At 40.5% G+C, this 25,587-nt stretch overlaps 2 protein-coding genes across 8 annotated transcripts in view; one reads left to right on the top strand and one right to left on the bottom strand.

Moving 5' to 3' along the window:
* The window catches only part of SULF2 (sulfatase 2), a 147,722-nt gene that overhangs the window by 62,161 nt on the left and 59,974 nt on the right, over window positions 1-25,587 (bottom strand). For 3 of the 7 annotated variants that reach the window (XM_057432163.1, XM_057432160.1, XM_057432164.1), the window contains exon 2: window positions 736-917. The gene's annotated coding sequence lies outside the window, so the exon portion shown is untranslated. Of the gene's footprint in view, window positions 1-735; window positions 918-4,931; window positions 5,018-5,065; window positions 5,254-5,273; window positions 5,421-25,587 lie in introns of those variants that run through there. The other 4 variants (XM_057432159.1, XM_057432166.1, XM_057432162.1 and 1 more) reach the window with 3 other exon arrangements.
* LOC130611437 (basic proline-rich protein-like) overlaps window positions 5,304-25,587 on the top strand; it is an 80,494-nt gene continuing 60,210 nt past the window's right edge. Inside the window, exon 1 of the mRNA XM_057432177.1 lies at window positions 5,304-5,484. Within this exon, the coding sequence (XP_057288160.1) occupies window positions 5,304-5,484 (181 nt within the window). The remainder of the gene's footprint in view (window positions 5,485-25,587) is intronic.

The following is a 25,587-nucleotide window of genomic DNA, read 5'->3' as shown; positions in this document are numbered from 1 at the left end:
GCTCTTGGAAGTCAAAACAACAGTATGAAACTGTATTGAAAATATCAAGTACTAATTATTTCATCAGATCCAGCGATCAATGAGTCAGTTTTTGATGAATTCCCTGCTTGCTGCCTGCCTTTTCCTGGACTGGTGCCAACAATCTCTTGTAATGCATTGAAAAAAAAATCAATTAAAAATAACACAAGGGAGAGTATCTGCTTTTTGTAAAGACCAGAAATGCCTGACTAGAAAGAACCCAGCACAGAGCGTTTTACCCAAGGAAATACATTGGCCACCCTGCCCCTAAAGCCACTTGGGAAAACACTTTTTCTTCCAGCAAATTATTTCATTGCCACATTATTACTTGATCTCTGCCAGCGTCTGTTCTTTGAGATAAACTTTGATTAAGGAAGTTCTCATGCAATAGCAAAACCACTGGTCTGAAAAATTGTACTCTGCTTCTATGCTTATTTAACAAATGCATATTGAATTTTCATGTAAGTCAACAGATATGTAGCTATAGCATGATGCAATATTTATTAAGGCTGTTTTCCAAAAACATATACTAAGATGGTTTTAAGGAAACAAAAAATCCTTATTCCTTACTAGTCTCTCCAGCGAGTTTCACAGGCAGGTGAAATCAACTTTTTTCATAGAAACTAAACATTGATTTTAAATATCCTAGCACTTGTTCCAATGGATAGGGAAAGAGAAAAGTCCAGATGCCTAAGTTTACAGCCAGAGCTTTAGTACCTCTGTGGCTGCTCAGAGATGTGCCAGGCTGTACCAGAAGGAACACCGACAAGTCCTATCAGTTTTCATTCCTTGTACTCAGAATTCCATCTGCAGCAGCACAACTGGGAAGAATCATGTCAGACTCAATGTGTTGCTACTGTCCGGAGTAGTCAAAAGCAGCTTGAAAGGCAAACCTGGATCTGTTTCAAAAGGGAAGGGGGAAAAAAAAAAAGTTAGTTTAGCAAGCACATATTCCTGGACACCAGCTTTTGGGGAGAGAGGGTAGAGAAATGACTTCTGCTTTTCAGCAATTACTCCACATGTACTTCTGTTAAAAAAAAACAATAAAATAAAGTGACAACATATGTTTTCATTACACACAAACCTTTTCCTGAAGTTCTAAAAGCTAGTGTGGGTTTTTCTGCTCTACACTAGCCAATAGCTTCTTGGAATACTAGCATTTGCTGACTTTTCCTTGCAGCATTTAAGGCCTCCCATTCTTGTATCTGCCCATAACTACATTCACTGTATTGTGCATCTGACAGCCTTCCTTGCATTTTTCTCACTTCTTTTAAATAAATGCATGGCAGTAACCTCATGACCTCATTGCCTCTCTCCCTTTGCCTGTCTTTTCCTCACAGTTTATTGCCCGTCCCTCCCTCCATTGTCACTAAAAACAGAAGTTGTCCCCAGCTCAGAAAGCTGCTTCTCTACCTATAAAATACCCAACGCATTTGGGGATGCGCATAAACTGCTCTTCCACAGCTATTTTATCCACATTTATATCTTTATGGTTTAAAAGAGTTATCTCTGAGAGGATACTGCCAGTGGAGGAGAGAATTTCCTGTCAAGTACAACAGGCAACTTCTCCTGAACCTGTTATCTCTTTCTCACCCCCCTCCTCGATGAAGATTTTTCAACTACTCTGATGTGTTATGTTCCTATTATTATCAGCGTAAGTACTGCTGGGAACCAACTCGAAGTATGTAATTATGTGCAAAACTCATACCAATAACTAGGTAAGAAAATTAAAGCAATTTTAGAAAATAACCTGTTTCTTGAAGTATGCATTCATAAAACAGACATGCCACAACTAACAGCATATATGCAATAAAATCTAAAAGCCAGCTTTAAACAGCTCTTAGAATAGCAACAGAAGAGGCTCTCGCCTGGATTGCCAGTGGTCAAATATAGATTGATTTTTTTTAACCCCTAGTCTTCAGTGAACTTCAGGGGAGAAATATGACAAAGTCTCTATCACAGTTCTTTCCCCATTTCTGTCAACAAGTTTAAGCTGCAACTCATAGATAAAACCAGAAGAGTTCCATAGCAGTGCCCCAATCTGCCTTCACATTTCATATAGCACCCTCTCCAATGATGCATTTTGATCTGAGTGGTACAGATGGTCTACTGCTTTCTATGCCTCTGCAGGCCATCCTCCAATATTAGAGATGCTTAATCTGGAGTGGCTCCCATGAGAATTAGGTATGCCTCTTATTTTCTCCCAGATTACACATATGAACTTGACAAGCCTACTCACTCCTGGTTTGTATTTAAGTAAATGCTATCAGTAATTTATGAAGTGTTCTTCAGCTGGGGCACCTAACTCAGCTTGATTAAGCCTATGCAACCTTCTAGCAGGCTGCTTTAGACAAAGTCTGCATCTCTTATTTTCTAGGATTTACGGTGGAGTTTAACAAGTCCCTGACTCCCTCCATAGCCTGAATTAGATACAGCTGCCTCTTTTTCTTCATAACTCCTGCTAGAATGGGGAATGAGAATAAAGCCAAACTTAATTCTCTTGTGTGGCAACACAGAACATTACACTAAGTCACATTATAAATGTTGAAGAAATAAAGCCAGACTTCAGTACATTTATTCTACTTATAAAAGAAAGGAGCCAAACTCCATTCCCAAGTAGCATTTGCACCAAGGAAAGACTTATTTTTAATACTGCCCTCCAATGCCAGTTCTATAGCACCAGAAGCAGGATACACAGGGATGACCAGTGTCAGTTCTACCCTAGATGACATTTTTAACATGCTATTGATCTGTACTACTTGGCACAGGTATAGGAGGTACTGTGTGCAACACTAGTAACAGACAGTACAGTACACACTGGCATTCCCAATCTTTAATGCCTGTCCAAGCACAACTGTCCCATGCATGAGCACACTGCAACTTCACTGAGGTCAAATAATTAAGTTATTCTAATGTAATCAAGAGTAACACCTGACTCTTCCTGGAGCAGAAAGGGAACAAACACGTAACAAATCAATTCCTGTACCAAATAATAAATTAATTAATTAATCCCACTTTGAGGTTACCTCTAGAGAGCTGTTTCTAATCCTACTTCTATTAACTGATTATTTTTTCAAACAAATCTACTGCAAAGCACTGGTACTGAACCATGAGGGCAAGTTCAACTCACCCAGCAGCCACCGCAGAGCAGGGCAGCAGCATATAAGCCACATGCTGGAACTGCACAGGAAGGGAAAACTGATGAGCAAGAAGCAACACACACCTGCTCTAAATAGGACTGGAGCCACTACCAGGTGTATCGTATAAGCATTAGGTGTGCCATTTGTCCAATGTTTGAATTTATTGAAAGACATGGTGCTGGAGCCATCCCCTAGCAACCAACCCAATTAAAACCACTTTGCCAGTTAAATGGATTCAGCAGTGCTGCTGTTCTTTTAACTCTTGAGTTGCTTCTACACATCCATGTTTGGTTATGAGAAGTCCTTTTTCACTGATCATTTGAAACCATTATATTGTTGCTTATAAAAGATAAACGTATTTGTATATGTGGACTAGGAAGAATCTTGTTTGCAATCAAACAAGGTTCTCTAGGGAATCCTGCTATCAACATTACTGCTGTAATCTAACAACATATTGTGTTTTCTTATAGCTTTATACTTGGGGAGGTTTTCCCCCAAGAAAGTAAAAAAATTGAAGAGAATGGACAAAATCAAATCCCCAGGGCTAACTGTGCCTCTCAAATATTACAGTCATGCTGATTTACCAACACAAACTACAGCTAAACTGTTTTTATTTGCAAATATCTACAGTCTTTCGTAGCTATTTGGAAGCTCCAGAACAGAGCTTCCAGGACTTGCTACAGCACTAAATTACTATTCAGATGTGTTCTTCTGACTCGCTTTCCTTATGCTAGTGAACTCTACACCAAAGCTAAATATTTATCACCAGGGAGCTTACTTGCATTACAGAATCTCTTCCCTATTCTACAACTTTATTTTAAATAAAATAGAATAATAACTTACAAGTTTCTACAGCATTCGATATTTTTAAAGGTGTTTTAAACAGTACAATATACTTGCCACAAAACCACAGTATTCTTTCTGTTCACTCCTTGCATCTTATCCTTAAAGCTTCCCAGTACACACACTCCTCAGACAGGTTAAACTGCTATGTGGATCCCCCAGATCCACAACAATAAACCACACTTTTCTGCACCACAAGAAATGATAATCCAATAACTGGGAAGAGATTAGGAATTATTTCCCTATTATACTTATTATCTCCACTTACTTACAAATCATAAAGATAGACAATCTCTGCCTTTAAAGATAATTATGTTACCTTGTATTAAGTACAGTAATAACAACAGACTTTCACTTGTGAAAATACCAGAAGGGAATGAATGTAAGTGCTTTAAGATAGAAAAAGTAGGCGAGAACAGTTACCAGTGCACAAATACACCCTACCAAGTAGACAAAATTATTTGTAGCCACATACAGGAAAAAACAACCCAACCATGCTATGCATATACATACGCAAGCACATACAGTCAGTGCCCACATCACCCGGACACACACGGGTTATTTGCTCAATGAGAAGCTAAGTGCCAGGGCATCAGTTGCCTTTGGAAACTCTTTTTCCACACAAGCTGCCTCTCACCGAGTACGGGGATGCATCAGTAAGAGGGCGGCGGGCAGAGGCCCCGCCAGCACCCGCATCCGGGGCCATACCCCGGTCCTCCCGCGGTGTACCCATTACCGACCGGCCAGATCCTCTCGCCCCGCAGCGGGCAGCAGCCTTAGGACCGGGCGGGCCGGGGGACTCCGGCCGCACGAGACAGGGGTGCCCGGGGCCGCAGCGATCCCGACTGTACCCGACGACTCTCACCCGTCTCACAGCCCCAAGCCGTCTTTCTCATCACACCTCGCTCAACTTCCAGCCCCGCCCGTTACCTATGCAGCAGGAGCGCGGCCAGATCCACTCGCTGCCTGCTTGCTGCATCAGCCCCTCGGCCCAAGCTCGCCGCTCCGGGCTCCCGCCGCTCGCTCTAGCGCTCACTGCGCGGACAGCACCGCCGCTCACTCACCGCGGAGCCGCGCTACGGCCGCAGCCCCACCGCCCGCCCGCGGAGCCGGGCGCTCAGCGCGACGGCGAAGCGCATCCTCCGGCCGTGGCGCCGGGCAACGGCCGAAGCCCGTTTTCCCGTTCAGAGCAAGCGCTCGGGCGGGTGCTGTCCCCGCCTCTTCTTCCTCCTCTCCCTGCTTCTCCTTTTCCCGTTTAAAAAGTTCATTTACCTCGAGGATCCTCCTCCCAGGGTTGACGCAATGGCCCCGCGGCGGGTAGGGAGGAACCCGCTCCACCAGCCGGAGTCCGGCGGCAGCACCGCGGGGACGCAGCTCCGCACTCCGTCGCGCACGGGAGAAATGGGGCGGCCAGAGTCAGCACCCCCCCCCCCCCCCCCCCACCAGCTGCCGCCGGGTGCTCAACGCCTTTGTAAGCCAGGAGGTCAGTCCCTTGACGGGAACTGCACCCTGACACCTGCGCAGGGATAGGCGAGGGCTTCTTAGTGTGTTGGAAACACAGACCCCAGTTGCAGGGGTGCGGTTGAAATTAAAGGGCCCCATCTGCATCAGGAATTACCTCCTCGCGGGAGGTTACATTCTACTCCTAGAACTTAAGTGTTTGGATAAATACCTAAATATATAATATGGCTTCGGTGGATTCCTTAAGGACATTTTAAATACCTATGTTTCAACTATACTGGTACATTAATATGTAGAAATATATAAGAGTACAGCATTTCTTTTAGCTTTCCCAGGCCCAGGTAAGCTGTGGCTACCCCTTCCCTGGCAGTGTTTAAGGACAGGTGGGATGGGGCTTGGAGCAACCTGGTCTAGTGAAAGGGGAGTGGAACCAGATGAGCTTTAAGGTACCTTCCAAACCAAACCATTCTGTGATTCTATGATAGTGTCATACATGCAACACAAGTTATCTCAGAACTTCCCAACTCTTGTGATTACATCCAATGCCAAATTACCCATGGAGGAGGACATAAATCAAAAATGCCACTGGATCTTTAAGATTTTACTTTGAATTTGTGTCTTTAAAGTACGCATTAGAAAAGAAGCTGAAAATAAAAAAGACCTTTAAGCCAGTATTTTTATCACAAAAAGATGCTACAGTGAAAATGGTTTTTGTGGTTGAAGATGGGCAGGATAAAGCTTTCCTGTGCAAGACCAACAATCAATGGAAGAGGAGGAGTAAGAAACAGATTAGAGAAAGAAGATTCTATCTTTTCCCTGCCCAAGTCAAAACACACGCTTGCACATCTATAGAACAGCAAGGAAATTAGATGGTTCTTGAGAATGCTGCAGGAAAATGATTACCTACAGTTTTAAGGAAAAAAAGCCAGAGTAGAAGAGACTTACAGAAAGAACTATAGAGGTCTAGAAGTAAATATTATGAATGAATACCACCAGTGAAACCCTTTCTGTTGTACAACTAGGTCCACACTAGGGGCTGCAACAGTTCAACTGTATTGGAATGAATAAACCGCTCCCTAACACGGAGTCACACCAACCCAGAATGTGTGTGTAAAACAGGAGCTCTATCTTGCTAACATGCTGATTGAATTGTTACATCGTTTTCTGAGATAACATTTGACCTTTTACTAGCAACTTCCATCTTACAATAAAACAATTTACAGACAATTAGTTTTTACAACACACCTGTGAGCTGCATTGGTCTGATTCTGCACATTTGGAGCATGAATTAGTGTTGGAGAAGGCAGCTGAGTCATCCAGAGCCAAGCAGACTTTGGGCAGCAAGACCAGGAACAGAACCAGGAATGCAGCCATCCCACAGGCCAACAGCTTGCATCGGCAACACGCTACCTCTACCAACAAACTCTGAAGGCACTGCAAACAGCAACCACCAAGCCAAAAGAAAACACTAAATTTGCAATGCAGAGGTCAACATTTTAAATTGGAAAAAAAATGGACCAGCTCCTTGTTTAAAACATCATTTTTCTAGAGCACTGGAAATGGGATTTTCCATTCTAAGAAACTCATGACCTCGGATACAGCTATTGTGAATAGCTTGTAAATTTTCATTAATATAAACTACAAGCCACAAAGATACTAAAACCTGTATTACTGACATTAGTATTGCAATCCAAATTTGATTTTAACATCACTGGAAAATCTGTCACACTCGATGGCTCATTCCAACAAAAGGGTGTATTCACCTCACAGTGAGTGCATGTAATTTCCATTAATGTTAATGGGAGTTATGCAAGTGCATTAAGAGGATAATATACCCCCTGGTCTGAGACAACCCTGCAAAGTGAAAGGTGCTTCCTCTTCAAGAGAATGGGGTTTCCATCTCATGCATTTCAAAAGAACTTGTTCTGGCACTGTTACAAAACGGTAGGGATAACAACCATTATGCATACTTGGTGAATGGTTTCCAAAGTTAAAGCAGTTTGGTGATTTCAGCCAGTTTTCCTATTGCCAAAAATTCAAGGGATATAGACATACTTAAAACACTGTGGTTTATTTGAAGTCTAGTGCAATAAAATCATGTGAAATTACTGGTAAAACAAGGTCTGAAAGCCTGCTGGTGCAATGGGGAAGGAACTTTTTAGGTATCTACTTTCTAAATAAAGCAAACCTTTCATTCACTATCTGGGAAAGGATTCCCTTGGTATATATGGGCCATCACAACTGGTCAGGAGTGCAGAAGATAAACCAAAAAAGCAAGATCCTTCCCTTTCACTCCCACACCAGAGCTTTTTCTCTGTTCAGATCTCTCTCACAGTATGCACTGAACAGCTTGGAGTTATTTTACTGTGCCTCAAATAACAAATGTTGCCTTTTATCCAAGTAATTTGTTTTAAAAAAATAATCCCAGGCAATACCTGTTAAAATTAGGAGAAATGGACATGCAGGCATTTCTTTAAATATCATCACACATTGATCTGCACTGTTAGTTAGGCCTCCAAATCCCTCCAACAATTTAATCTACAGTTTCTCTGTCTACCTTACTTTCAAGTTAGTGCAACACAGAAAAAGATACTGACCAATGCGTGTGGGACTGTTAAATACACTATGCACTGGCATGTAAAGGGGAAGCACTTAGATCCAAGCTGGCAGATGGTGGGGATCCACACTAGTATCTCTGAATCAGTCCTGAGACACCTGAGACGCAAGTGTGACAAGCAGTCATGGGGAATGTCCTCCAGAACAGAGCCCAGGAGGAGGAGCAGCACCTCAGCCTACAGAGAAGGAACTTCTGAGAAAGCAGAACACAGAGAGAGTCCAAAGTCACTAAAAAACCACCCCCAAAATAGGCAACCCACTGTGTAAGGTCTTTAACACTGCTGCCAGATATGTTGTGCTTTCAGAGCTCAAACGTTGTTCTCATGTTACACGAAACAAAGAAAGGCTGGCTTTCACATTTTTACATACTCTGCTCAATGCCTTCCAATTCTTCTTACGACTTGCTAATCTTTATCTTCACAGCAACTCATAAAATGTAAACCTCTCAAACCACAAGTCACTTTGATTTCTCCTTTCGTAATTTTTCATGTATACACATGTGCTCTGAGCCCTCTTTAAAGACCTAGAAATAAAGCCAGCAACAGAACGTTAAGTCTTATCTCCCTTGCTTTCCCTCAGTGTCATATATCACACTTAAAAGTCGAGTTACGTTGGACTGATTACACTGGTCAGAGCCCTCATAGCAGTACAGAGTTTAATGTTTTACTTCTTTGAACAACTCCGTTTCAGTTGCATAAAATGTATAAATAAATGCTGCTTCACCAACAAACCTAAATGCTATTAGGAAGGGATCAACAGCACAACACGCTCCACACTGTGACCCCTCACACTGTATGTGTTTTATATCGCAGACTCCAGCTCAATAGCATTTTGAGGACTATTGCTCTGCTCTTGAAGTTGTGCTGCACTTTCTATAAACGTGTAATAACATTATGGGGGAAAATGGTTTATATGTTTTGAGGTACTGTGAGAATGGAAAAGGTGAACACAGCCAAGAAAAGCAAAGAAGGGAATAATTCACCTTGGCTGCTTCATCCCAATACTAAGCAAAGAATTGCATTACACTCTTCCACGTGACCATAAAGATTAAGTATGGTATACTGTATGAATTTAGTTACTACTATGACTTTACAATGTGTCAAGGCAATATAATTCTAGTCTAAGATTAATCAGATGAATTTTGATCATAACTCACAATAGTGGATGCAAGTTGCTTATCGAAATGTTGACGCAGCAAAGATGACAGGGAAGTTACAACAGTAACAGAAGTAACACCCAGTGCGCTGGTAAAAGTGATAGCTTATCTATTTGGACAGCAAACTCAAGACAAATGTTTCCTGGAAAGCCAAAAAGAAATTCGTAAGAAAACACTCTTAGAATGATCCTGAAATTCACATACAAAATTAATACGTGCTCTGAGCACTAACAGTCTTATAAAGCTCAAAGATGCATCTGAAGATCTACACAGAGGATATAAATCCAATGAACCATTATTGGTCACAGCCATATAAAGAGAACAGCAATGAAAAAAAGCAGGGCTCCTTTTCCCTCATTTATGAATTACCCATAGAATAGCTGCTTGTAAGTCAGCCATGATTTAATAATTTATTTCAATAAGGATTTTTTTTCTCATAAAGAATTCAGATTTTTTTTGTACATCCTGATCTAATTTTCCCTTGTAGGCTTTCAACACGTTGTAGTAGGGTGCTCAGGCTACCTTCTGTTCTGATACATGGATGTTAAAAAATGTATGGATATGGAGCACTGAGACAATCGACAAATGTAAACTAACGATTAGCTGCATCTCTGCATAAGTTGGTATGTGATGCCAAATGTGAACTCACTTTCACTAAAACTTCTCTTAGAGAAGTCAGTAGCCATTGCCCTTAGGTAAAAAACATGACTAACATAGGAACTAAGAAAACAGTAAAGTATGTAATGATATAAAAAAGCTGTGCCTACCTCAAAGATATTATGTTCTGATTTGAAAGTATTAGAGGTGAAAAATGTATAATCAACTCATAGAGAATGCAGAGAGTAGCAGGCTTCACTGTAATGTAACACTATAATGTCTGTTTTTTAATGTGGCCCAGGTGCATTTAATGTTAGTCAAGGATGTAGCTACATGACCACACTATCTCCATCTGTCTCCAGTAAAGCATTCCTGGTACCTGAACAGTCACCTTCATGTCCTGCTTCTGAACAGCTCTAAATTGGAGCAGGTATCCAGTCTGTGTTATGGACTCTTTGCCATATGAAGAGTTCGGTCTGTGTGTTTTATGTTCAGGTGAATTTGCTGAACCTACAGCAGAAGTACCTTCACTTCCAAAGACATTCTGCAGGCACAAAGTCCAAAGGGATGCAGTTGGACTTCACCTCCATTAGAAAAGCTACAGATTACTGTTTACTTATTCTGCTTTTCAGTAGGTCTTCTAACTATTACTGTTGAGTTCTCCCTCACTACCTCAAATACTTCAAATAATAAAATAGATCCCTGGTCTGACTGAATATTTATATATTTTGAGCTGGACTTCAAATGCACAATTCTAAGAAATACAAGAGGAAATGACACAATTGCCAGCATTTCACACATACGAAGTTATTTTCCTGTTTGGTTGCCTCAATTGCACAAGCGATGCAACACTTACAGTGGGATGTGATACCTGTTATTAGATCAACTGCTACACACAGGAAGGAGCAGAGGCACCCTCAGGCATGACAAGCACTTCCTCAGGTCTGAAATGCAAGCAGCAACCTCCAAAGCTAAGATGCTCCGAGTTTAACTAATGTGTTAATCAAGCCATTGGAAAGAAGAGCAGTCTTGTCTCTGACATAGGAGGCTTGCTAACAAAGAAGAGACACAGCTTGGTCTATTAAAACAAAGAACTAATCAATCTCCTGGAAAATGTAGACTTATTACCGAGTTGGGGATACAGGAGAAATCAGAAGAGAGGTTAAGAAAATTGTAATACCTATAAAGCCAGTATCCCTAACAAGTCCATCATTTTTACCTTTTAACAGAGTCATGAATTTTAATATTGCAGCTTATCTTTTGAAGGTGCTTCGTAGATGTCCCTTGAGGGTCAGGACTGATTCATTCTTCAGAGAGAAGGTGGTTACTTTATGAGACATGTTCACCTACCAGTCATTGCCATGGCTCACTTATTGATCATCTGCAAGGACCTTAGGGGTTTCTTGACTCAGTTTCTGTAAGGTCATTTGGTTACACAGGTTATTTCCTCCAGGGACTACAGAGATATATCGACAAGTAGAGAAGCAGTTTCATAGGGCTGTGGTAGCTTCAGTACTCTCAGGACAGGGAATGCACAGTCATTTGAAAGATTTAATGCATATATTATGAGTTCTTAAAATATAAATTATTATACTTCGAAAAGGTTGCTTTTTAATTAAAAAGATTTTTCTTTTTTTGCCTAGTTTCAAGGGCAGAGATTACTTATATAATATCTAAAGGACACTAAAGCCATCCAAATGCTTTCTGGTTAATTTGAGAAAAATACTGAAACAAATGTGTCCCACCCCTACAGAAGAATGCCTTCCTTTCATTTCCACTAAGCTAGAATAGAGTTGAATCTACATGTGAGTTTTAACATCACTCCCCTTCCTTCAGAGTTTACAATCTCCTATAAGGAAGTGACAATTAAGGTTCCTGCATACAAGAAAACCTAGGTCATGACTGCTATCATAGGATAATATTTATAGTATTAACAGCCACTGACCCAGCGGTGACTGAAATATGCCTTGAAACCCTGTTTCTTCCTCTTCTCATTTTTGTGTTTAATACATTTGCATAAATAGATCTGATTTTTCTTCATCTTTCAAAAACTTCAAGTGATTAGAGTTGTCTAAAGCACTAAAAATAAGTCTTCAGCTACTGTCTGTGTTCAGAGTCCTGTGCAATTAGATTCTTCTGTCCTACTTTACATAAGCTAAAAGACTCCACTTCTGTAATCTGACTAGCATCCTGGGCTTCTACCCGATTGTTTTAGTTTCAACCTTTCATTTTCTAACACGTAAGTACCCACTTCAGGTGATTTATTTCTATGTTTTCTTCATGTGTACAGCATATTACAAGGTCCAACTGAGCCCCTTTGCTACTCAATACCATCACTTTGAGTTATTAGTTGTAATTGTAATTTCTTGTTTGAGAAAATACTTAGCTCTATGTCATTTTCTTTCAATTCACAAGCAGCATCCTCTCTATTTGCCATTTTTAAACCCTTTAACTCATCATCATTGTAGGAGCATCTCTACAGCTATATTTGGAAGAACAAACTGAGCTGGACTGGTGCCTCTAAAAGTAATTTCTATTATTTATTTATTTATAAACATTAGAGCTGCCCTTTCTGGTTTAGAACACATTATTACTTCTGATTTCAGTCATTCCTTGAAAATTATATTTGATCCTGAACTCTGTGAGAATTTGATTACTAACTTCAGTAGATGCACAGTCTGTATTTCTATCACTGCAAAGCTTCTGCATTACCAGTGAGCCACAAATTACCGGTCAGATATCTCACATGCAGTAAGTCTTATTTGCACACCTCAAATGGAGTGAATTGATTTTTCAGAAGTGGCTACCACCCACAGCACACAGTCCTGAAAATTTATGTAGCTTTCCTCAAGTCCTGAAACTGTATCTGAACACTTTTGACATTTGGCAATGCAACCTTTGGGTTTGTACTTCAGTTGCGTTATTTGTGTGCATCATCACTCTTCTGCTTGATTACAGCAATAACTCTGGAGAAGTTTGCTACTCCCAAAGTAAAACAGAAATCAACTACTTGTCGTGACAAACAGGAGTGTCTGACACAACAGTATCCAAGTGTATTTCTTCAGGAATTGAAGAGGTTATTTTTCAAGACAAGGCTGGATGATCTTACTTGGAAAAAGTTCTTACCATGGATTGAAAAGTTACATAAACTGCAGAGACAGAGCAATTGGTTAAAATGAACTTTTAAACTCAAAAATCTATTTTTGTGGATTTGGCTCTCCAGTTTTTCCTGAATAAAACCATGTGGTATCAGCAAAAAGCTGCTGGAGGTACCTATCAAATCATCACGCAGATTTTTAGTAACAACAGTGGTAAATCCATAAAATTTAACTACTCTTCTTCAAGTAGGAATAACAGCAAAGCACCAATCAATATTTATAACTCAGTATTAAAACATTTGAATTTTGTTTACTAGAAACAGGTCAAGGCAAACTTCAGGCTTAGCAATTGCCAGCTGAAGGGATTTAAAAAAAGGCTCAAATCTTTTGTGAAGTGGAATGTTTTATTCAAAGAGCTCTGGCTACAGCAGTATAATTCCAAGGTACATTTCCTACTCTCCAGCAGATACTCGGTTTGCATATTTCTAAACGCACACAAGATCACACACCAAATCTTCTTCTGCCTTGCATCAGTTCAGCACAGGGTAACTGAAACAGCCTATCAAGTTTTACCAAGAAGTATTTTAAGTGAACAGGAAAAAAAAAACGTACTTCAGCAGAAGCCTCATGCCACACTTGCTAAATGAGAACCTCTTCAACACTCCCCGGTTTATGATCAAAACCTCTAAAAGGCCTAGAGCAAAGCTATTTTTTAAAAACTATCTTAGGCATAAAATTCTTGCAAAACATGGTGCTTCCAATAGCCAAGATACGGAAAAAGGAGAAATATATGCAAATAATATCCCAGTCTCAGGCTCATCAAGTCAAAAATCAGAATGAGTTACATCAGGTAGCACTTGTTTAGAACGCTTCCTCCTAAATGCTGCATGAATTAGTAGATATTTGAAACTTAAAGCACTTTATCGTCTGCCAGAAGGAGATTGGTAACACTACAAATGCTATCAACAGTGGAAAGCATGTTAATTTATGTACAGTAATATCTCAACATTAAAAAAATCTCAATCTCTTTAAAACAATTAATCTAACCATATTAGAACTAAACAGTACAAAGTTAGAAGTAATATTTCATCTCCTTGTCCAGATTTTTTAGCATATTGTTTATGCCCTACATAGGAAAGGCTTTCCACTAACAACTGGAGTAAGTTCTTGTTTCAAAAAATAACACTCATTTTTACTTTTAAAAAATGCAGATAGATAGAGTCTATTAAAATTCAAACCAGTCAAAAGCAAAAGCACCCAAATAATCTTGCAAAATATGGAAATACTTCTGTATAAAAATAATATGGGCAAAGAAAAAAAAGGCAGCATCTTGAAAGTGTTCTTAGATCTCCATCAGCAATTTGCCAAACCCAAGCTGAAGAGGACAGAGCTGAATGATATATTCATTTGATCTATCGAGCTGCAACTTTTAAAGGCAAAAACGTTAAGATTGGAACCTTCTCTCAGCTAACTCCTCCTCCCACTCCTCCTCCACCTGACAATTCCCCTTTCTTACCCCACTGCTACAGCTATGCCTAAAGTAAACCCTCGGATCTGAACTCCAAAACCAAAACAAAAAAAACCCAAACAACCAAACAAAAACATATTCAGAGAATCACACAGTGGCTTGGATTAGAAGGGACCTTAAAGCTCATCTAGTTCCAACCCCCTGCCACTAGACCAAGATGCTCCAAGCCCCATCCAACCTGGCATTGAACACAGCCAGGGAGGGGGCAGCCACAGCTTCTCTGGGCAACCTGTGCCAGTGTTCTAGAGCTGTTTTGGTTTGGCAGTTTTTCCTTTTATGAGACACAAGGTTTTGAGCACAAACTTTAGTTTAGAACAAGATTTTGGGGCTGAGCCTTTTTGCAGCTCAGTGTAAATTCAGCCTATGTATGACCTGCACACACCAATCATCCAGAACAAGCCCATGCAGAACCGCCTGGATGAATCCAGGCACTTTAAAAGAAATTCTGCAGAGAGAAACAACAGGAAAACTCTTCCAGGGATATTATTCCAGCCTGCCAGATCTGAGTGCAAGGTCTGAGGGCAGCCATTTCCCACTGTATTTCATCTTTCTCAATTCAAACGCTAATCCTGCTCCTTGGCTGACACTGCAGAACAGCAAGAGCACATCTATGTCAGGACGCTACATTACCATATTTCAGAGCAGTTCACAGCTGAGGTCATTCTGCAGTTTATTTTAACTCTACTACCTTTGGCTTTTTCTAGATGAAAATACAGATGTTACAATTGTGGTAGACTTCTAGCTCAACTGGTTTCACATTATCTTACACCCTCCCTTAATAGTAACTTCTCAACTGTTCTTATAATTAGATCTCAACGGATTTTACAAATTAGACATGGAATATTTGTTACATTGATTGAGAAACTGAGCTGCAGAAAGGTAAAATGAGTTATTCAAGGTCAATTCAACAGCTCTGTGATCCATCTAGGTACAGACATCCTAGGCTCCAAAACACTGCTCTATTTGCTAGGCTAGCTGCTTCCAACTTGAAGCCTACAGACCTTTAGGGCTATGCATATTAAATCTCCAGGCTATGTAACACATAACTGTTTGCTTTGCTTACCATAATTTCTACACATGCAACAGAACATATCAACTATCCTGGACTGACAGCTCTCCTTGTTACTCCAGCACATGGATGATCTTCAAATTAGTGTTGCCAACCAACATCTGACAATTGCGCTCTGAACTGACACTCAGATAACAGGAGCTATAACTAATGTGGGGCCACTCGAATAATGCTACTGAGGAGCAAGCATAAGGAGCTGCCCTCTATTCTGGAGAAGCCCACATGCAAACAAGATACCTACATGTGAGTACATGCATCTATAGCTAGGATTCTAAAAAAATCACAGAACTTCAGGTACTTAAACCTTATCCGAGTCCTGTCCAATTTGTGAGGGGGAAAAAAGGCAAGTAGGAAAATACCAAGGTTTTTATGCTGGAAAGTCTTCATTTGGGATCTCTCTACAATAGTCAACAGGCAGTGTGCTTACTCTGATTCTCTCATGATCTGTATTGGTTTTGGCCAGGATAGAGTTAATTTTCCTTATAGTAGCTAATATGGTGCTATGTTTTAGATTTGGGATGAAAACAACTGTTGACAACATACTGATGTTTTAGTTGCTGTTGAGTAGTACTCTTCTGCTTCTCACACTGCCCAGTCAGCAAGCAAGGCTTGGGGTGCAGAGGACATGGAGCTGGCACAGCTGACCCCACTGACCAAAGGAATATTCCATGCCCTACGACATTACATTCAGCAGTAAAATGCTGGTGGAAGGAGGAAGAATGGAGGACATTTGGAGTTACAGAATTTGTCTTCCCAAGTCACAGTTACATGTGATGGAGCCCTGCTTTCTTGGAGGTGGTTGAACACCTGCCTGCAATGGGAAGCAGTGAATTAATTCCTTGGTTTGCTTTGTCAGCACACATGATTTTTGCTTCACCTATTGAAATGCCTTTATCTCAACCTACAAGGTTTTTGCCTTTTTACCCTTCCCATTCTCTTCCCCATCCCACTGTGGGGGAGCAGGCAAGTGGATGTGTGGGGCTTAGCTGGCTGCTGGGGTTAACCCACAACAGGATCACAGCCACAGAGCCCAAGACAGGAAAAAAAAATTGCAGCCAAGTGCTATAGATGACATTAATGGCTTTCCAACTGAGTCCCTTTCATCAGTCCTTAACTGATGCCTCTGCTGTAAGAGATCTCAAGAGACTGAAATGTTTATTAAAACTTAAGCATTAATGCAGATTCGTCTATTGCAGAGTTGATAACAGGCAGTTGTGATAACCTGAACACTTGCATAGCTATACTAGTTTGTGCCTAACTACAAACTGCTTTGAGGATGCTGAAACATACGTGTCATGCACACTCTCTTCAAACCACTGAGACCGCCACTGCTAACAGCATCTGAAGTTAGAAAGCACTGCTCATCAGTTTTTACCCTGCTATCAAATTTCAACATCAGAGAAACCTCAAGGGCTTGTTCTGACTTTTAAAAACACTTCTTTCTTAGGCTGGAACCTTTTTCTTTGAGTAGCACATCTCTCCTTCCCTTCAACAATCTCTGCAAGTTCTAATTTTCCACACACATTTCCAGTTGTGAGCATGTGGCTGACAAATCTAGGGACACAAATCACAAGGTGAATAACAGAAGTCTTTGCTGCTGGAACCACAACTTAAAGAAAAAAAAAACCGAAACCTAACAATCTACTGAATTTTAGGATTGCCTGAATGGATCACACCAGCAAAAAAAAAAGGGCTGATTTTTGGCCATTTGGCTAGTTCAGATGTGTTCAAAAATGTCGTTGGGGTACCTTCACCCCAAAAGACTTTGTGCTAGATCAGGTATCATTTCCCTCCCATATTCACCCAAATAAATCATGAGCTTGGTTCAGTCTGGCAAGACGACAGATCTAAATTTAGTTTCTATTTCCAGATAATCCAGTAGTGCACAGATCTAATCTTAATGATCACAAATGCAATCTGGAAATGTTATTCTCCTTGCTTTAAAACAGCTAGGGAGTGGGAGTGTTAACATTTGCTTATCAAGCACAAAGTAAAGAGACTGAAACTCTCTATTTAGCAGGCTGTGTAACAAAGCAGGAGCACCTTAGACCTTTTACAACAGTAATCTCATAGCAAGGCTTCTCAAAAACTTGATAGCAGATACTTCTCTTACAATGTGCTGATCTCCTTAAACTCTTCACTGTAAAAGTCTGACAGAGTAATATTCATTTGGCCTGTCCCAGTGACTATAGTAGTGATGAACTAAGGGAATGTAAAAGTTCTTAGTAGCTTTATCAGTTTAATGGAACGAAACAATCAAATTGGTTGATACCCTGGAGGGAAGGAATGCCATCCACAGGGACCTCGACACGCTTGTGAGGTGGGCTGATGCCAACCTCATGAAGTTTAACCATGACAAGTGCAAGGTCCTACACCTGCGTCGGAGGAATCCCAGGCACAGCTACAGGTTGGGCAGAGAAGAGATTCAGAGCAGACCTGTGGAGGACTTGGGGGTGTTGGTGAATGAGAAAATGAACATGAGCTGGCTTCAGTGTGCGCTCGCAGCCCAGAAAGCCAACCATATCCTGGGCTGCATCAAAAGGAGCGTGACCAGCAGGTGGAAGGAGGTGATCCTGCCCCTCTACTCTGCTCTGCTCTCGTGAGACCTCACCTGGAGCATTGTGTGCAGTTCTGGTGTCCTCAACATAAAAAGGACATGGAACTGTTGGAACCAGTCCAGAGAAGGGCCAGGAGGATGATCAGGGGGCTGGAGCACCTCCCATATGAAGCTAGGCTGAGGAAGTTGGGGCTGTTCAGCCTGGAGAAGAGAAGGCTGCGTGGAGACCTCATAGCAGCCTTCCAGTATCTGAAGGGGGCCTATAGGGATGCTGCAGAGGGACTCTTCATTAGAGACTGTAGTGATAGGACAAGGGGTAACGGGTTAAAACTTAAACAGGGGAAGTTTAGACAGGATACCAGAAGGAAATTCTTTCCTGTTAGGGTGGTGAGGTGCTGGAATAGGTTGCCCAGGGAGGTTGTGAATGCTCCATCCCTGGCAGTGTTCAGGACCAGGTTCGACGAGGCCTTGGCTGATATCATTTACTGTAAGGTGTCCCTGCCCACAGCAGGGGGGTTGGAACTAGATGATCTTTAAGTCCTTTCCAACCCTAACTATTCTATGATTCTATGATTCTTAGAGCCAGCTTCCCAACAGAGCTAATGTAGACTACAGGAAAAAGCTTTAATACTTAAAAGCAATTTATCTTTTAACAGGCTTCTTATTTCTCCATTACAGTCATGACCAACCAATATGCAGTTTCTGTAACCAAGGTAATGGTTAACCAGGGCTGTTCAGCCTGGCTGTGTGGAGACCTCGTAGCACCCTTCCAGTATCTGAAGGGGGCCTGTAAGGACGCTGGGGAGGAACTCTTCATTAGGGACTGTACTGACAGGACAAGGGGCGACAGGTTAAAACTTAAACAGGGGAAGTTTAGATGGGATCAAAGGAAGAAATTCTTTACTGTAAGGGTGGTGAGGCACTGGAACAGGTTGCCCAAGGAAGCTGTGAATGCTCCATCCCTGGCAGTGTTCAAGGCCAGGCTGGACAAAGCCTTGGGTGACATGGTTTAGTGTGAGGTGTACCTGCCCATGGCAGGGGGGTTGGAACTAGATGATCTTAAGGTCCTCTTCAACCCTAACCATTCTAAATACTGTGGCAAAATGCTTAAAGCACAGATATACATGCTAGCAACTGAAGTTGATTTTTAAACCTTATGCTGTCTAACTGCTTCTGATTTTACTTGAAATACAGGTCAGTTCCTGGCTGTCCCCTTTCCATGTCAGCTGTGTGACCACAGAACCTGTTATCTCCATGCTTCTTCCCTCTCTCCAACTTTTACTGAAGTATAAAACATTATATAAATGGTCCAGCTACAGTGGTCCGAGCCAGTGTACATGAAGTTGCAGTTTACGTTTTGCAGCACTATTATGTACAATGAGAATAATCAACCTCTTTAATTTTTACAACCTGAAGTTACTGCATTTAAAAATAGTCTTGCAGATTACTCTACAGCTGCATTTATATGATGATGAAACCTTCTGTAATTTAAGCATTGAAATGTTTTGTCCCCATTCTGACACATTATCGTAAAGTTTAAGGATTACAGTACGGATGGCTATCCTCGGGGCATAATATTAGCTGCATACAAGATTGATGTTGGTAGCTACAGTGAAGCCTAATACCACTATCTGCTATAACAGAGCATTAGAAGTTCTCTTGCTGACCTAGAGCTCTAAAAATAAATGCTGAGCGACTTGAATAGGTTTGCAGCAGTTCCTCAGTTAAAAAGATTGAGCTACAATAGACATTAAATACCTCATTGCTAATTCTTTAAGTACAATTAAAATGTGTGTAATTGGAAGTTTTAATTTTCACATACTTTTGCACATACTGATACTCTGTCATTATTAAACACACATATGAAGCTACATGACAGGCACAGATAAGGACTGTATTGCACATCCACTTCTTTACCTAAACTGAGGATGAACAAGAGAATTAATCTAAAGGGCAACTGTTACTAATGTGAAAGCGCAGTACATGATGCCAAGAAGTTATGCTGATCTGAATGCTATCAGAATCAAGCAGGAACAGAAGGGTTTTAACACCTCAAAAAGCCATTCCAAAATGTGAGTCACCTAAGGTCAGCAAACCCGATGGCTACCAGGCTTGCTGCATCCTGGGATCTGACAAATGATCTCATCTTTCCAACACACTAGCTCCACATTTCTAGACAAGTCATAAATTTACAGTACACCCAAAATTGGTGCACTGCCTGTTTGCAGCATGAAGCTTACACTAACTCTACTTCCCCTGATGTTCTCTCATCTTTATCTGTTAAAGTGAAGGCCTTATCAGAAAGCCTTGACAAAAATTTATCTGCATTTAGTTACGTTCACATTTTTTTCCTCTATTCTTATTCTTCTGTTCTCCTTTTATTATTCTCCATCGTATTTGGCACTCTGCAAATACTCAAAGTGTGCTGAATCCATGAACTTTGGCTTTAACATAGGATGGAAAAAAAAAAAAAAAAGAAGTACTCTACACAGAGCCCACATTGTGCAAGCTCATATTCTTTCAGTCAGACCTTAATTTAAATTACAGCATTTCAGGAAACACTAGCTCACAGTTTCTGAGTAGCTGATTGTTACTCATCTAATATGAAAAACTGTACCATCCAAGTACCTTTGCCCTTTATAAAAAGGATTTTCTTTACAATTGTGCATGAATACAAGATTTTTTTTTTAAGTGAGCTACATAGCTACTTCATAGAGCACAAGATTTCCTCCTCACTCATATGTATTATACTTTAAAACTAAGCAAATTCCAAGCCTTTGATACTGCTTGCACTATTGCTTGAAAAAAGGCCCAACCACTTAATTTCTAAACTAAGTAGCACCTGAAAAGTAAATCCCATCTAACGGAAGGCACATTTAATATATAACTGAAATCAAGCAGCAAGGCTGTAATCAGTAATTCATTCTGAGCTCTGCAGAGCTTAGCACACAAAGTTGGACTGCACGCAGGAATGTGCTTACCTAAATATCTACCAGTAGAGAGGTGTTAAATGAAAGCCGTCCTAACGCTTACAGCAGCCCCATGTATTCATCACAGCAACATGCTTTCCTTAGCACAAGTTTAGAAAGACTCAATAGTGGTTATTGACGTTTCTAACAATGAAAACTCTGAATTTCCGTATCTGTTTCTGTATTTTCTCCACTTAAGCACTAAATACAACGGGGTTTACCCATGCAAGTTTCTTGGACAAACCTAACTGAACAGCCTGACCAAGCAGGCAAGGTTATTTCTTATTTTAAAATGGTATTATTTTAAATGACCAGAGAATTCATGATCACCTCACAATTCTTCACATATCTTGGCATTATCATACAAGTGAAGAGTGAAGTACATATCCAAGAAGTGATAGCTGTTCTTACTGATCATGTTACGTGCAGCAATATTCCGGGGATATATTTGGTAAGCAGTATGTTGCTGGGCCCCCTCACTAATGATTCTCAGCAGGACAAGATTCCAGGACACAGCTTTCTGATCTAACACTAGGAAGCGTATCCACTGGACACCTGCACCATTTTTCCCTGTTTCAGTTACTACTGCTGCTCATTTAGGTCACACAGTACAACACTGAATTTAGAGTCCCTGGTTATTTCCTGATGTAGGTGGATAGCTAGATCTAAGAACAGGTTGGAAATGAAGTTTCCATTTTAGAAGCAGCTTAATGTAACTATATATGGATTTATGTGTTCGAACTGATGCAAAACTGGGAATTAAAAAACCTCTTGAAATCCTGTACATATCTTGTGAAACTGAAAAGTGAATCTTGTCCTGTGACCCTCTTCAGGAACAAACATCATCACATACTGCACTGCCTGAGGAAAACACAGCATTCACAAGACTGTTTTGAGCTTTCAAAGGAAAAATGCCCTGACAAGCTTGATAAATGAGCCTAAGTTTATATGCAAGACATTCTGTGAAAAACTAGCTTAAAAAATTCCAGCACATAAGAAATAAGTCCTGTAGCAAAAAGTGTTCAGTTAGAAAGCAAAAAAAATAAAAAATAGAAAACAAGAAGGACATCACAAACCAGTCAGGTTCATGTATTTAAGAAACAAATATTAAAAAAAGAAGAAAGTTTTGGGGGTCATCTTTTTCTTAAACAGTTTAAAAAGGCAAGCTTTGTATTTCAAAGCAGCAAAGTAAGTGCCAATGTTTCTTTAAAGAAATGAGCCTGATTTTGCATATTTATCAGGCACTTGAGGGATTTGTATGGCAAATACATGCCAGGTATTTTAGAGGACAGATACTGATCTGTTTATATTCCTGTAAGCAGGCATAACAGCAGGCATAGTACATATACTGGCCTTAGGAGGCAGCTATGAAGCTGTACGTGTTAGACTATTGTCCATACTCTGGCTTAGCAAACTCATTTTATATATTGACCATTTCCTTATTTTCCTGGTACATCTATGATCAGGAATCTTGTTACCTTAAAAGAAACAAGACACAGCATAAGCCTTATTAAGGGACTGGTTTATATAGGAAGCAGATAATTCAAAGCTATATTGTTTATCCTCCAGCCTCACACTTATTATTTGTAATCAAATTATACGAGAGCAGAAGCTGCATCTTTTCATGCTTTTCTGTGGGACTTAGCACCTGAAGCCTTGTTTAACACACAGTCTCTTTTGGCACTTCCAATATAGAAAGAAGATAAAATACTACAAAAAAGCCTAACAGACGTAACGTGTAATTACTTGCAAGCAAAGAAACCCATTTCAAATGCCCTTTGAAACATACTGGTATTTGTTAGAGTTGAGTCTGATATGCCAGGCTTGCATTTTTTGCACATACCTGTCATTTCCAACAGCATTCACCACTACCCTAACTGAATCAACCCCTTCATTCCTCATCAATGTACACTTTTGTCTGTGAAGTATCAGGCTGTTTTCATGATTTATTTATTTCAAGTCATTTGGTAGTAGAAAGTCAATAGGTGCATGTGAAAATGATTTTTCTTAATTATTTAAGGCTTCAGAAGATTAAAAAAAAATCTTGGCATGAACTGAGCATTCACTAAATAATGCTCAAAGAAGAAGAGCCCTTACAGCCTTTTTAAAAATAAATAAGGTACCTGACAAGGTAACTTTGAGAATAACCATGAGGATAACTAAAATGCCAAGGAACAGCCTGCCCCTTCTGGTCCAGGTTCCTACTGTTGCATACTAAGCAAAACCCATGGATATTGGTGCACTGACACATAAGTGACAATGAAGATGTATGGCCAACCTCTCCCAGCCTTTGGCGTTGAAACAGTGTCCACTGTGTGATTAATGGCACCTGCATTTGTGAAAAGGTGCTGTCATCATTAAGAATTTCTGAAACAATTCTGTTCCAATGTGGTTTTAATGCAGCTGAGATCAGCCCTGAAAGATGTCAGGTGAACACTAAGAACTCCTGAAGCAGCTCCTGGGAGACAGAGTAGTGAAGATGCAGTTGACATTCAACAGCAAAAGGCATCTAGCTTGGAACTGTGACTCTTCTCCTGGACTTGAAGGTGCATGAAAACCACTAAATATAGTGAACTGAAATAAAGAGTACGCAGAGTTAGACTCTTCTAGTAAGATGAGCTAAATAAATTGTTATTGAGTAAATAAAACGTTATTGCCTAGGAGGACAGAATAGCATAAACTGATCAAATGCTCATTCTGCTCTACAGAGAAGTACATTAATAAACCCCCTTGTCAATCAGGAGTTTTATTCCAGATTAGCTGCTCAGCAATGTTTACAAAATGAGAAATACAACAAGTTTTCTGTTAGAACTTTCTCTTGAGTATAGCAAAACCTTTCCTATTAAACACAAGTTTAGACTGTTTAGAATGATCCCATAACTGATCCAGTACCAACTTCCCACACAAACAATGCCAGCACAGGCAAATTTTAACTTGCTTTCCAAATCATCACGTGTGTCTTGTGGTTTTTACAGGAATATCAGAAGGGGACTTTGAGGAAGAAAATGTGTTTTGTACTTCATAAGAAATTTTCAGGATGTCCTGTATGCCAACTGCTGAGTGATTTTAATATCTTGCTTGCAGCAGTTTTGAGCCCATGAGTCATTTTGAGAGGAGCAAGATGAACAGGATATGATTGGCATGGTTACCACGTTGTTTGAGATCTCATTAAGCCAAGACTTCTAAATTAGCTGTAAGGGTTCTAACGTGATATAAAACTGCTTCCCAATATACAGAGAAAGAACTTGCCTTGAGGAGAAAAAAGGTTGGCTGCAGTAAAAGTTGCTTGATAGCAAAGACATCACACACTTCATGTGCACGGTGGAAAAAAAATAAATCAGCTTTCACAGATAATGATGACAAAGTTTGGTCTAGTTTATCTATGATTAAGTCAGTTGACTTACCAGGTCCTAAGACTTAATCATAAGTGCGTCTGTCCAAGGAACACAAGGAAAACCTATGCCTGTTTCTAAAATGCTTAATTGTAGATCTGCAATTATTCATGACAGAGAAGGTTTACAGGACCCAACTGTTACTACTACTATTTACCATAGCTGTTAGGTACCAAGACTGACCTACCTGTAAAATGGTGGTTTTATCACAACATTCCTTGGTGGGAACACAGATATACACCACACCACCCTGCTTCAATAGTAAGGGCTGACCTCTGCCTGTGTTTTTTAATACTCCCCAAACCTACCTGTGCCCCTCTAAATTCAGATGAATAACAAGAAGTGGAAGCAGACTGAGCATGAAGGTGAAAAACTTGTCTCTCCCTCCCAGTGCATCATAGCATATAACAGACATGCTTCCACAAAATGAAGCTGTCAGCAGAGACAAGCACACCGTCCTTTGTGGAGTGTCAGAGGCTCCCCCCAGCTGCGCATATATTGAGAGTTAGAGACACAAGCTAAAAGTAATCTGTGAGAACAGCCACAAAAGCTTTCCTCACAATAGGAAGATAGAATCTGCCGTCCAGTTTCAATGTCACTTGCTTAGAGACATTGGTGTTTACAGGGCCCAAGACTTAGTTTTGCTGTAGAGAAGTCTTGTTTCTGTGAGAATCTTCACATCCAGGTTAAGCCTCACAAAATGGAGCTACAGCTCTCAGGAGACTTGAGAAATTCCACATGTCCAACTTAAAAGTTCACATCCTAACAGTGTTCATAGCCCCCAACAGCTCCATGCCTTTCCATCTTTGCTGCTGCAATGAGGCATAGCAGTGAAATTCATACCAAATGAAATAAGGAACAGGAGTTCTGTAATCACTCTTGTTCTTAGAAGAAAAGTGGTGGAAGCTCACATAAGTCAGTAGCCACTAAAATGAATAAGGGTTAAAAGATAAAATGGTTGAGAGATGTTCAGCTAGTGATTTATTCCACTACTGAAGGCAGAAAGTTTGATGGCCTGAGCTGCAGCATGGACCATAGTCCCAGAGCACCCACCTCCAAATTCCACACCTATGAGGGAAGAGTGGCAAGATGCAGTACAGCAGATACACATTTCTTCATGAAACTTTGGAAACCTGTCTGGTT

The sequence above is a fragment of the Pezoporus wallicus genome, unplaced genomic scaffold (genome assembly GCF_028554395.1).
Source record: "Pezoporus wallicus isolate ANWC-B61680 ecotype Strahan unplaced genomic scaffold, APGP_CSIRO_Pwel_v1 contig_10810, whole genome shotgun sequence".
Lineage (NCBI taxonomy): Eukaryota > Metazoa > Chordata > Aves > Psittaciformes > Psittacidae > Pezoporus > Pezoporus wallicus.
This window is presented reverse-complemented; position numbering and strand designations above follow the sequence as displayed.